This window comes from Gobio gobio, assembly GCF_949357685.1.
Source record: "Gobio gobio genome assembly, chromosome: 10".
Classification (NCBI taxonomy): domain Eukaryota; kingdom Metazoa; phylum Chordata; class Actinopteri; order Cypriniformes; family Gobionidae; genus Gobio; species Gobio gobio.
Window position 1 is genome coordinate 32,429,535 of NC_137116.1, and position 14,752 is coordinate 32,444,286.

General features: G+C 36.4%; 1 protein-coding gene across 1 annotated transcript; it reads right to left on the reverse strand.

The window, feature by feature from the left end:
• Window positions 1-11,585: 11,585 nt before the first annotated feature.
• Window positions 11,586-14,468, reverse strand: LOC307132386 (uncharacterized protein). Its single transcript, XM_079826649.1, has 5 exons — window positions 14,416-14,468; window positions 13,877-13,983; window positions 12,636-12,701; window positions 12,466-12,545; window positions 11,586-12,248 (listed from the first exon to the last, which is right to left on the reverse strand). The coding sequence occupies exons 2-5, from the start codon at window positions 13,959-13,961 to the stop codon at window positions 12,153-12,155; spliced, it is 327 nt and encodes a 108-aa protein (XP_079682775.1). The 5' UTR covers window positions 13,962-13,983; window positions 14,416-14,468; the 3' UTR covers window positions 11,586-12,152.
• Window positions 14,469-14,752: the final 284 nt, after the last annotated feature.

A 14,752-nucleotide genomic window follows, 5' to 3' on the forward strand; every position in this document is an offset into this window, starting at 1 on the left:
AGTATCGCTACCATATACAAAACATGTTAAGAGATGGTGCTATATAGCACCAAAAGTGGTTCCCATATGATTACGACAAAGAACCACTTTTAGTGCCATATAGAACCTTTTTTTTTTTAGAGTGTACCATATGACTGAATCTACTGTAGTTGAGCTTTATAAGGGTGAGTTACAGTAATGTGACAGTCTCTACCATGGTAATCTGTTTTCAGTATCACATGGCTGTAATGTAAAATGCTATATTTACCATCTGTCTCCCTTCTTCTGATTTCTGATCAGTCTGATGTTACACCGTCATTGACTATTTCCACTATCTTATTCTATTCTGCTCTATTCACAAATTGCAAATATTGCTGTCCCACCTAGTTTCTGTGAATGAAACATTTATAAAGATGAAACACTTATTTTGTGTAGTGAAAAGGATACTTTGTGTTTTTGTGTATTGTACTAACACAATAGAAAATATGCTGAAATGTTTGAAAAAAGTGCACTTTTGATGATCTGTTGGGATTTTAGCACTATGAGTTTTGAAAATGTATACCTTGCTTGTGAAAATAGTACCAAAGCGAATAAAATAAACTGTAACTGACAAAAAATACATATCACATCCACAGATCACATTAGGTCATCTGTAATGTATCTGCTTGTTTTACACTCTTTGACCAGCAGGTGGAAAAAACATCAATTTTTCACTTTAAAATAATGGTCCTGATCACTAGTAGTTCTTGAAGATTGTCCTTTACTCTGAATAAAGTAAAATTCATCAGTAATTACTCAATTACCTAGCCACTCTTAGTGATGGACCATTATTTTAAAGTGAAAACCCATCTTTTCCACTTTAAAATAATGGTCCAGATCCCTAGCAGTTCCTGCATAGTGACCAGGTAACCCTTGAGTACTATGCATTTTCATGAATTTATTCAGAGTAAAAAAGATGATTGATTAGGTCTCAGACACACAATAATGTTCTTTATAATAATTTGTCTGTTAGTTAATAGTTAGTAATGAGGCTAATCTCATTCAGTAAGTATTGATTACTTAACAAGGTATTATCTCCTAAATTCGATATTACTTACTGATTAGTTAAGTTTATTTCTATATTCGTTTGTAGTAGTAGCTGAAGTGTTAATGTACTACTCATTAGTCCTGCATTACTTCCTGCATGTAGCCTACCTATTAATGACGGACCATTATTCTAAAGTGTTACCATTTTTTTTTTTTTTTTGTTCAAGAAGCCGTTTTACTCAGATATACAGCTCTGGAAAAAATTAAGAGACCACTTAACATTGAGAAATCAATATTAAGTGGTCTCTTAATTTTTTCCAGAGCTGTACATCACAATAAGGAAGAAAAGATTGCAACTTCCATTTCATTCCGACTTTAAAAATCCATTAACTGACTTTCTATTTATGCAATATAGTGACTGACAGCTACCAGTGGGTAGCCAGTCACAGACTTGGGCTAAATCTAAACTCTTTGGCAAAGTCAAGTTGAGGTAAACTCTTTGCTGCTATAGAGTGCCCGATTCAAGAATGCCATGAGCCTCTGGGTACCCTGGGAATAACTTTTGAAGTATAATTTTACAAGCCTGTTTGCTCACTTTCCAGTCTTAACTTGATCTATGGTAAAATAACTCTACTAGGCAGAAACTGATCTCAGGGTCTCGGACACCAGAATATTTATAAGATATTTAAATTAAAGCATACTCTTATGATAACAATTGGTGTGTCAACCTTATGTCACAAATACACCAAATATTTTCCTCCCACACAATCTCAACATGATACAGTGATATCAGTACTGTTATACTTTGGTACATGATTATTAAGTAGTTTATTACATATAATAATAATAATAATAATATATTAATATTTCTATTGTGTTTACAGGTCTACGGTATTGTTATGGTACTTGCGTGTACTGTTTTGGTTGGAACATTTCTTAATCTGGCCACACTTGCAGGTTTTGTAACAATGGATTGTAACTATTCACTTCATTCAAAGCTCTTACAATAACATTTACAGCCCTGTACTATAAAAATGTGTTGCTTAAATAGGCCCACACTATATATTACATAACATAATGGATTGTGCTGCAATACATAGAATTTTCAGAAGTGAATACGTTTGTGTGCAGTGGAATGAGAGATGCATAAGTGTTTAACAAATGTCTATGGGTCATTGATTAGTGTTGTAGGCATTTGGCAGTTAGCTCCATAAACTAAATGTCAGTAATCTGTTTTATCGGTTTTATATATTCAGTTTATTTTTTATTTGTGCAGGACTCTTTAAAGTCACATTCCTGTTAGCACCCACAACTTTTCTAGGCATGCTTTGCTTTAAAGGGGTCATGAATTGAGAAATCAACTTTGATATATATGTATAAAAGGTCATGGTAATTTAAAAATATCCTGTAAGTTTCAGAGCTGAAAACTTCCTTGTTAGTCAAAGAAAAGCTTTAAATGACAGCTGGCTCAGCAAACGATCGATCTGCGAATGTGCGTCCCTGTGACGCCAGAGTGCATTGAAACGCCGCCTTAACCGAAGAAGATAATTCTGTAGCCCCGCCCACAGATTCATGCCTGGCATGTTAGATAAATAAAATACCTACGTGGAGCTAAACCGGCTTATGGCATGTTTCAAACTTCAGAATCACAGATTCTATGTCTTGGAAGTACGAACAAAATAAGAATTTTCACCAGAAAATGTCATCTGAACAAGTAGGTACATGTCTGCTACTATTGTTCAGACCAACTGAAAAAAAAAAGCATTAAATCGCACTACCAACGGTGATTTAATCAAACGATCGCTTGGCTCTATTGTAGTACTCGAGAATGGTCGTTAACCAGCTTGTCTCGGTCTCAGACTTAGAGGACTCGGATTTTGTTTCAAGACCACAACTGCGAAGATATCACTAAATTGCCGGTGCATTCTCTGATTCATCTTTACTGTGATTGGATGTAAAACTTACTGCTTCAGATGCCTATTTCTAATTTGATTTATTTGTTGTGCTATTTCAGAAATTAATGAGGGATTGTGTAAAAAAAAAAAGTCACCAAATTAATACACATGCGCATAAAATTCAAGATATTGTTGCAAAAAAGTACTTGTATGAGATCTGTATTTTTATATTTTAACGTGATATAAGTAAGCAACATCACAAGAGCAAGAGAGGCGTTTTCACAAATTTGAGTATGACTGCAAACATGATATTGCTTTTATACAAACATTCAATATATATTTTTTAAAACATTATTCTCAACGTTATTTATGCATTTGCAATTTACCAATTCAGATCCATCTTCTGTACCACCACCACCACTGCAGTGCAAAGATGAATTTTGCTGTTAATGATTTCATTTGATTGGTAACAGCTCTATATAGTGTCTTTTCCTAATTATATTTATTGATGTAAAATAAGTAATTTCTCAGGCGGTAATGTGGATCTCTATGAATTTAAGGAGGGCTGGTCTTGGTCTCAACCCCTCAAAGTCTTGGTCTCAACAAACATTGGTCTTGGTCTCGACTTGGTCTCGGATTAGGTGTTTTTGACTACAACACTACTTAGCTCATATCATATCACATCAAATAAATTTTTTGTAATTAAAAAAAAATATTTTTTGCAGCTTTAAAAGATTACTTTTTTAATGATTTGTTAAATGTCATAATATTAAATATTAGTAAAAATTAACAAATGTTTGTAAACATGTAAAAATGTCTCAGTAAAAAAGAAAACACTTTCTTTAAGTAGAGATGTACTGAATCTGTAATGTCCTGGAATATGAACCTAAATGAGAATGTCAGTTACACTAGTAAATTAGGCTATAATAAGCTGGTGCTGGGTTGACAATTTACCTCGTCATGTAGTTTACATGGTTGTGACTTTTTCGCTACAAATAGATTTACCACATGACTGTATAACAAAATTCTGAGTCAAATCTGAATGGATTTGGCGGAAATGGCACTTGCACTCTATATCACTTGATAGAGTGGCAGCGTCATCGGATAGCGCCATGTCGTCACACATTTGTCTTTTGCAACTACCAATGCGCTGAATTTTAAACACAGCATCTAAAATAGTGGAGTTGGGATCTCCCTCCCTTCACTGATCGGCCCACTACTCGACCGGCCCACCGGGAAAGTCCTGGTAATCTCTATGGCCAGTACATGCCTGCCCTCAAGTTGTTCCAAATCTGTATGAATTTATTTGTTCTGCTGAACACAAAGGAAGATACTTGGAAGAATGTTTGTAACCAAGCAGATCTCGGCAGCCATGGACTACCATAGTATTTTTTCCCCCACTATGGTAGTCAATGGCTGCCGAGATCTGCTTGGTTACAAACATTCTTGCAAGTATTGTGTTCAGCAGAACAAAGAAATTCATACAGTTTGGAACAACTTGAGGGTGAGTAAATGATTACAGAATTTTCATTTTTGGGTGAACTATCCCTTTAAGGATATATTGTTGACACAATATGCTCAGTGCAAATAACAATTGCCACAACTCATTAAACTTTTCCTGCAGTTCTACTTCTGCAATATAGTTTATTTTAACCATTGTTCCAAAGTCTTGCCCGTTAATGACTGAAACTCCAAGTCATGTTTATTTTAAACCTGACACCTTTTTCTGATTCGCCAGATAAGTTCATATAGGCCTACATACAATTTTTGTTATATTGATAGGTTATAAAAGTAGAAAATACAACACATTGAATTTTTTTTACATACATGCAAAAAGAGTAAAAATACAAAAGTGACATGAAGGATTTTTGTGGTAGAAAGCAATTTTCAAGCCTTGCTCAAAATCAAATCAAACAGTGGCTTTGTCAATTAAAACACAAGCATATATAGACAGCCGGGGGGATGGGTGTTGGGGTTAATAAAGGCCTTCTAACGTGAATCGATGGGTTTGTGTTAGAAAAATATCCATATTTATAACTTTATAAAGTAAAATATCTAGCTTCCGGCAGACCGCCTTCCGTATTCAACTTACAAAGAAAGTGTAATGCCTCACAGTTCAAAACACTTGCGCTACGTCCAACATCTCGCCAGTTGCGCTTTTTTCGTAAGTTGAATTTCGGAAGGTGGTCTGGCGGAAGCTAGATGTTTTACTTTATAACGTGTTAAATATGGATATTTTTCTAACACAAACCCATCGATTCGCTTCAGAAGGCCTTTATTAACCCTACAGAGCCGTGTAGATTACTTTTATAATGGATGGATGCACTTTTTTGGGCTTCAAATTGGTTTTGCCATTATAATGATTGGATTAGCCAGGACATTTTTAAATGCAACTCCGATTGTATTTGTCTGAAAGAAGAATGTCATATACACCTTGGCTTGAGGGTGAGTAAATCATGGGATAATTTTAATTTTTGGGTGAAATAACCATTTCATTAGCTACAAGATTAATCCCTTGCACAGTAAGGATATGTAAAATTCACTCATTAGTATAGTGGCTCCTGAACAGGCGAGTCAGTCACTGGCTCAACATTATATAATTAATATATAATTGTGATTAACATGTGATGTACATTTTACATTGTAATCGCTGAGCACACAGGCAGATGTCTTGTTGTCCTTGCTTAACTCATCCTGAGGGTGGCACTCTAATATTGATTGACAGGCTATACATAACCTACACACACATAAAATGTTGTTTTAAAATGACCTTAATGTAGCCTAGTATTTATTCTGTTCTAATGTTGATATAGAATGTTAGGAAATCGGAAGAGAGAAAAATAAAGCCATATAGACGCAACCAATATAAAACAAACACAACCAAATTGTTTACAAGCTATTCACATGCAAGTAATGCTCACAGAGCCAAATGACGTCCAGCTCCCCCTCTCTGGATGTAATGGGTGGAGCTTGACATATTTATGTTTAGGGATAGGATAGTCTCGCGTAGCCAGACCTTCAGACTGATGACAGAAGGTCTAGACTCAAATCCTGGAGAATTCAACCAATCAAATGATGACTTCGAAACACCTGAAGTGTTTCCCATTTTGTATGCCATATGCATCAAACGTTCAGCCAACAGTCTGTGGGCGTGACGTCTGCGGCTGAGACTAGGGATAGGGTTATGGGTAGGGTTAGGGTGTGGTTGGAACTTCTAGCTTCACCCATTACATCCAGAGAAGGCTCCACTCTAGCTCCACCCACTGGCTCTACAGTGAGCAGCCTCTCTTAACATGAGCACTTTTAAACTAAAGGATTTACACATTCACTAATTTAGTACACTACTCCACACATCCTCCTGCCTCCTGTTAAAGAACACTAAACGAGTTCACAATCAGACTTACTAGTTGCTGAACTGATGCAGACTAAACTGAAGCCATACATGACATTGTAATACATCCATTTCAGTTTATGACTTAAAATAGTCTAGAAACTCAAGTTAGAAGTCTATGGGCCAGATTTACTAACAGCTAACCCTCTTTTGGCGTTAAAAATCTACTGTCAGGATTTACTAAAGACGCTGAAAAGGCGACCTTATTGCATATGCATATGTAGGAGTTTCCCTTCCAGGAACATGACACAACATTTATGGGAGGAGAGTATTTAAATGAATCATGCAAGGTGATTTAAGGTTTGGCGCTAATCAATTTACTGGTGTTTGCTAATCAGTTTACATTATTTACTTCTTAAACCAGACGCTAACTGGTAGATTGCGCTGGTCATTATGGAAATTATCTGGCTGTGTCTGTGTTCTTTAATTTGCCTGTCGTCAGTAGATCACACACTGAACTTTCCACTCCCATCTGCACTTTTTTGTAAATCTTGCCCCAAGTCTTCAAGTGGATGAATTTTTTAATGGGGCACTTCCCCATTTGCACCTATAGATGAGCCATGGCTAAGTAAGACTATTTACTCTTCGATACAAAATGAAAAACAGTGATACAGTACCTCCACCACAACAGTATTGGAAATGTCCACCCATGACATTTTGTAGCACAACAACTTTGTTTAACACAATTAAGGCGCCATTACATAACCCCCATGAAAGTCACTTGTTACGATGTCAGGTTTTTCTCCCGTATGGATTTGTTTCTTTCGTTTCAAGTAGTTTTCTCTTGAATTAGGTTTCACGCAGAGATGAAATCTCCGATGCGATCTTAAATTGCAGAGCCATTTAAAACTCTTTCCACACCGAGAACACAAATAGGGTCTTTTGTCTGCATGAATTTTCAGGTGTATCTCTAAGTGTGAAGGCAAACTAAATGTTTTATTACACTGACTACAATTAAATGGCCTTAGTCCAGAGTGAATGCGCAGATGATTTTGGAAATTGCTCATCTTTGTAAACCTCTTGCCACACTCAGAACACTGTGATTTCTCTCCAAAATGAGTTTGCAAATGACTTTTAAGCTGTCTTAGATAAGCAAAACTCTTCTCACACTGAACACACATGTAAGGCCTGTCTCCAGTGTGAAGTCTCATGTGAGCCGTGAGGTTTCCTTTAAGTGCGAAACTTTTTCCACAAGGGCAGGAGAAAGGCCTTTCTCCAGTGTGAATCCGCATGTGAATCTGAAGTTTTGATTTGCTTTCACAAATCCTTCCACAGTGATGGCAGGTAAAAGGCTTCTCATTGGTGTGCACACTTCTCATGTGACCATTAAGAAGTCCTTTATATCTGAAACTCATACTACACAGATGGCAACTGAAAGGCTTTTCTCCAGTGTGAAGTTTCATGTGATAATTAAGGAGTCCTTTATGTATGAAACTCTTTCCACACTGAGGGCAGGAGAAAGGCTTCTCTCCAGTGTGAATTTGTATGTGAATCTTGAGGTTTGATTTGCTTTCACAAATCCTTCCACAGTAATGGCACACGAAAGGCTTCTCGTCGGTGTGAATATATCTCATGTGACGACTGAGTTGTCCTTCAAGAATGAAACTCTTTCCACACTGAGGGCAGGTGAAAGGCCTCTCTCCAGTGTGAAGTCTCATGTGGTAGTTCAGGGATGTTTCATGTTTTAAACACTTTCCACATTGATGGCACTTGAAAGGCTTCTCCTCTGTGTGACATCTCATGTGTGCCTTAAGGTTGTTACTTATTTGAAAACCCTTTCCACATTGGTGGCATTTGAAGGGCTTCTCTCCGGAGTGAATAATTACATGCCTGTTAAGGCGTGCTATGTCTTTGAAACTCTTTCCACATTGATGGCATATAAAATGGTTCTCTCTTAAGTGAATTTTCATGTGTAAATTAAGGGTTACTTTATGTATGAAACTCTTTCCACACTGATTACATGTGTAAGGCCTTTCTCCAGTGTGAATTCTCATGTGATCCCTTAAGGTCTTGCTTCGTATGTAACTTTTTCCACACTGATTACATGTGTAAGGTCTTTCTCCAGTGTGAATCCTCATGTGATCCCTTAAGGTCTTGCTTCGTGTGTAGCTCTTTCCACACTGATCGCACGTGTAAGGCTTCTCTCCGGTGTGAACTCTCATGTGGTTTTTAAGGCTTCCTTTTGTAGTGAAAATGTTCCCACATTGTTGACAGGTGAAAGGGTACTGTCCAGTGTGATTTGCCTCATGCTTTTTAAGACTTTTTTCATAAGTGAAATTCCTGCCACACTGAGGGCAGGTATAACACTTTTTAGAGCCTGTCTTCCGAGCTCTTTTTTGTGAGGATGCCTGTTCAGTCTGTGAACAAAGTGTTTCTCCATGATGATCTTCCTTCTCCATTTCATTCAGTTCTTGACTCTCCACTTTCATAACCACCAGGTCTATGGTGAAATAAAAGAATAATACAAGTTAACCCAGTTTAATGGTACAAAGTAACATCAAACTGTTATTTTTATCCTTTGTGCTAAAGGTTAATTCTGTCATGCGGTTACTGAGATCTGACACACAATTATTTGCTATTTTTAACTAATAATCAACAATACTCTTCACCCAAGCAAACCATGAGGTAGAGTTCCAAGGCCCTGAAGAGTAACTAAAGCCCATATTGTACTTAATTTTTTTAATCAAATGCGTAGCATTTCAGAGGATACAGTCACCTGGCCAGGTTTTGATATTGACAACTGTATTTATACAGGTGTGAGTCTCGTAATGTCCTGTTCAAACAAGCAACTTATAGTAGTGTATCTTATAGGGTTGCACAATATCATATTAGTATCAATATCACAATATGCAGTCTCGAATACTGTATGAACATGCTACGGGAGTCATAGTAACCATAGCGACACTGACCAAAGTACTATCAAAGATGATGACATCCATAAAACTGAAAAGTCTTATCACATTTGACACAAAGAGAGTCCAATCAAGCTGCGAGTTCATCAGTCGAATCTTCATTAATTGACAGCTCATATCTCTGTTGCTGCAAGTTACCAAAACCACACATGAAAACCATGTAGACACGCATTTGTGCAGCATAGAGCAGCTCTCTCGCACTGTATGACATGACATACATTTAGCTGTCTAGTCTGGTTCCGTTCACACAGCGTGGTTTTTTTCAAGAATGCGTTTGTGAGTCCTGAACATTTACAGGTGCGAGTTTGGTTATAGAATGCGGTTGTCAATCCCGTAAATAACTGAACTGTGTGTGAATGTAACTACATTAACGACTCAAATACAGGGCTAACAACTTTATTCTGCTGCAGTGTGAATGGCCATTTTTTTTAGCTATTTTTCTCCATTAGTTATATGACTGATACATTTTTTTTGTATTCTTTTGAACTTAAGTTGTGGCCTCATAACCCCCTCACACAAACGCTTGTTAATGCGGGTGTCTGTTGTTGCAGTCTCAGGTTCCGTCTCTTTAGGCCTGGGAACACGCTAGACGATTTTCAAATCTTTACTAATTTTAAAACCGTGGGAAACCACAGACATAAGGAGAGTTTCAACCAATTTTTTACGTTATAATCCTCTGAATGCACACACTACACGATTCAGCTGGATCGCAAGATCAGATGTGACGTGTAAAACATGTCAAACAAATGGATGACCGACGTTGCCAACTGGCTCTTCTGGCGTGCGTTATGTTTTGCAGCGCAAAACAAAGGGAAAAAAGAATATCGTGGAGGCTCCGATGCGATCGGCATGCAGTACAATAAATAAAATGACACTGCACAATTGAGGATTTTTTAGACAAAAAGTCAGTTGCAACAAGCCTTGAATTGGGCCACACCTCCCAGATCATTGGGGGATGAAAATTGGGTCCAAAATTGGGCTTAAAATCTTAAAAGGTGTGGTCAGCCTTAGTTTTGTTTTCTACTGTGAAACAACGGCCCGAGCCAATGTTGCCATCTTGAGGAACAACTAATTAGTGCAAAACAAATTAAATGCATACAAAGTAGGCTCAGTTACAAAAATCGGGTGGCGTGTGTATAAAACGTACATATTCTGGTGAAAAAATGTGCATTGCATGCACTGTACACAGACACTCATGTACATGTAAAAAACAAAGTATACTTTGAGCTTAACACCCTAAATGCAGAACCAGGCACTTTTTCCATACAGTACTCTATATATAATCACTTGATATGTACAATCATCCATCCAATTTTCTATGTAATCATATATACTTTTATACATATATAGTATTTTGCCTATGTATCAATCTGAACTCTTTGAATTTACGTTTCAGTCTTACGTACTTAATCAAGATAACATACGATATGTGGTATCTGTGAGTCCTGAATGATCATTTACATTATATGTTGATACATATGCAGCTTGCAGCACACAAATATTACAAGACACTTTAATAGTTTCTCAATCAACACCCAATCAAATGTTATATGCAAAACAAGACAAAGGATCATAAAATTCCCCTCCAAAAGTTTAAGTTACCATTGGTGCACTGACCCTCTGGAGGTGTGACACCTTTATGGTTTAAAAGATCATTGATCACGAGATCACATGTGGATTTAGTTTGTGCCAGGCTGTGGCCTTGTCTTTCCATTCATGAAAGATCCTCTGACTGTTATTTGTGGGTCACGTTCATGTACATGCTCTAAGTAGTACTGTACAGAAAGAAAGGTACTTCCTATACCCTGGAAATGACATATCTTAGAATTAATAAACAATTAACACTAGTGTTCGCTGGATGAAAAGGATGGCTGACTGTGGTATTAATTCTGCTCCATCAAGTTAATTCTTAAGGTCACACTTTAGATTAGGGTCCAGTTCCTCACTATTAACTATTACTTTTGCCTCAATAAACTCCTAATTACTGCTCAATAATAGTTAGTAAGGTAGTTGTTTTAAGTGTAGGTGTTGGGTAGGATTAAGGAATGTAGAATATGGTCATGCAGAATAAGGCATTAATATGTGCTTTATAAGTACTAATAAACAGCTAATATCCTAGTAATATGCATTCTAACAAATAACTAGTTAATAGTGAGAATTTGACCCTAAACTAAAGTGTTAGCATTCTTACAGCTGATCCAAAAAATTGTTTTTATTAATTATAACTAGTTAAGTAATTCATATGTCCTTTTGGGCTAATTAGCTAGTCATATTATATTAATGGCAAAAAACTCAACAGTTATTTGCCTTATTTGCTTCAGTTATCTGCCTGATCGTATAATACTTTATTGGGGATATATAAAAACTGACAACAAGTTGTTTCAATTAGGTACTTTTATTGACACAAGAAATTGTAGGGGGAAAAAACAATGCTCTAATAACAGGGTTTGTACAGACACTGTAAAATGAAATAAATTTTTCAAGCACTTATCATACAGATATAACTTATTTAATAATATGTATTACACACTAAGTTTAAAATGGCTATTATTGTTTAATAAATTATATTTACATTATGATGTTGGCATATTGAGAAACGGTCTGATGGGGGTTTATCAACTTCAGTAGAGGTTACATAGTTACGCCAGGTGGTGGTGGCGGCAAGGGACTGACTTTAAGAGTGAGTTAGTGGATTCATTCTGGAACAGAGCAAGGTTGTAAACAAGGATATATCCTTGGACATATCGGATGAACTGCAGTGTTAATTTTAGGGGAAAAGATTGTATTTGCTTTTTTTTCTCAAAAAAAATCAATACTTCAAGCATTTTAAGCACCTTGTACGAACCCTGTTATTAAATGTTAATTGACATCTTAACATGAATACTGAAAAAAATAGAAACACAAAATAATGTAGTTCCAGTGAAATGTCTTTACAGTCCTCTGTGATGTCTATATTATGTGCATCCTCATGTGTATTTTGGTGTGATTGAGTAAGTGGCAGCTTCTCTCTGCAGATGATGAGGTTGGGGGTGTGACAGCATCTGTCTGGGTAGAAAAACACAACTGAGTTTAGAGTCACACTGCCATTTGTTTAATTTTCAATTAGGCCAAAAGTAGCTGTTGCGAATGTTATTACAGTTAGTAATGTTATAAAATAATCATGGGATAGATTTAATGTTTTTGTAGACGGGGCATTTGTAAGCATAAACCCTAATTGAAAACTCTCTAACAATACGGATCATAAATCCAGTATGTCACTTACTTGCTTAGTTGAGAAGAGGGATGAAGTATCATCAACAGAACCAAGCTTGTCACACTTACAGTACATGTGCCGTTTAAAAACTAAGAAAAAAAAACGACAGTAGGTTTTCTAGGAAATGTTACAATTTGAAATGTAATATTCATAGACATTTTAAGAATGTTATCGAGTACCTGTTGAGAGTGTTGACCATCTGTGTAGTTGGATGGCTGAGCTCCAGAAAATCATTAATGCTATGGCTTTGAAATAAGTTTTTGAAAGTTACAGATTTAAAAAACAAAAAGGTAGGAATGAAGAACCCCAAAACTCTCCATTTCAGCCTAAAAAGGTTCCTCACACTCTCAGAAATAAAGGTACAAAAGCTGGCACTGTGGTAAAACCTATTCAGAATAAGGTATTTGTACGGTGGCCGGGAGAGTGCAAAAAGAAAAAACACCAGCAAATTCAGAAAACATCTTCATCAGTTTGACAACACGTGCTGCAAATACTCACAACTCAACTAAATAAAGAAACGCGCTGCAAAAGTTCACAACACACCCAAATACAGAATTAGCTATATTAGCTGCAACTGTAGAAAATACACATGTGCTGCAAAAGTTCACAATGCAAACAATACAAAAAATGCACTGCAAATAGCACAGACCACAACGGAAATGTTTAAAGGTAACCCCAACAAATGACTAACCTGGCTGGGACTGCTTATTGCTTAATGTCTACTTGTCAGTGGTGTTGTCAAGGACCTGAAAGGTGAGTTTTTTTGTTTATTTTAACATCCCGTTGTGAGTATTTGCAGCGAATTTCTGTATTTGGTTGTGTTATGAGTATTTTCAGTGTGTTTCTGTATTTGGTTGCGTTGTGAGTATTTGCAGCACGTGTTGTCAAACTGGTGAAGATGTTTTCTGAATTTGCTGGTGTTTTTTCTATTTGCATATTAGCCGATCTCTCGGCCACCGTACATTTGTACCTAAACGCTGCATATTAGCACCTAAAGTGTATATGAGTAAAGAATAATTAAAGAACATTAACTTAAGAGTGTGGTTTGGTATTGGATCTGAAATTATAGATCAGACTGTGGGGTGTGATAGTGGACATTAGTAGCAGATGAGAGCTACAACTAAGGACCAGTAACGTTAGTCAACAGCTTTGAGGACTTCACATCATGCACTCAAGAGTTCACGAGTACTACACAAATGAACCTGAAATCCATTCAACTGTTTTTAAATTGTATTTTTATTTAAGAAATATATTTGCCATAATGACAATTGTATTATTTAACTAAATTTTCCTAACTTTGTCTGTCCACGAGGTGACCCACTCTGTGAACAGTTACATCAGGTTTAATTAGGTGTCTCGAATTAACTTTGTTTTGAGGTCAACATTTTAATAATACAAAATAAATGACTTATGAACCAACCTGTATGATCCTCAGCATCTTCATTTTTCACTCTCAATTGTTCTGAAATACTTATGTCTTCAGTCTCCTCTTTAATAAATGCCATCTTGAAATCTTGTTTCTTGTTCCTGCATGTTTGGACATTTTGTCAAGTTTAATATGAGGGAAACAATTAACGAAAAGAAATATAAAATATAAGCCCAAAGCTTATATGAATGCGCAATTACTCACAGACAAATACAAATCATAAACGAGCCTACTAGACAAACTATTAGGGTTCATACATCGTCTTATAGTTCAGTTTTCAAACACAAAAATATAGGCTAACAATAATACGGGTGTAATATAATGAAATAATCATTAGGCTACTGAAGGCACGATAAAAAAAAAAAAGGGAAATTTGAATGACAAGAGAAAAAACGGCCGTTACCCATTAACTGAAAGCTGAACTGCAAAGCGTAAACACGGCACCTCACATAATAATTCGTTTACAAACTATTAATGCATTTAACGATTTGTATCCATTTAAACGCACCAAATAGACGTTCAAAAACTCGAACCTTTGTTGAGCCAGAGGAGAACGGTCCAGCCTTGTGATGTCATAACACCAGACCAAAATAAGAGTCCCGTCCACATACTGGCTAAAACCGCAGAAAGTGTATAGAAATGTACATAAAATACTACATACCAATAACGCCAAAGACATTCAGAGCGGAAATGTAAAGTGAATTCTTGAATTACGTATTTAAAAACAAAATGTTGTCAGAAAAACCTATGCCCACTATAATGATAGAGTGAGCACCATATGAAATGCTAGATTCTGTCTAAAGGCAATTTTTTTGACGTTTTGGTGCAGAAACGCTTTATAGCCTGATGACAACTTAGGGCACTCAATTA

Excerpts from the sequence above, each read along its gene's own strand:
- LOC307132386 (XM_079826649.1), bottom strand. The coding sequence starts at position 13,961 with ATGGCATTTATTAAAGAGGAGACTGAAGACATAAGTATTTCAGAACAA. Across the intron at positions 12,702-13,876 it reads AGATGCTGAGGATCATACAG|CCATAGCATTAATGATTTTC; the intron begins GTTGGTTCATAA and ends CTTATTTCAAAG. Across the intron at positions 12,546-12,635 it reads ATGGTCAACACTCTCAACAG|TTTTTAAACGGCACATGTAC; the intron begins GTACTCGATAAC and ends TTTTTTTCTTAG.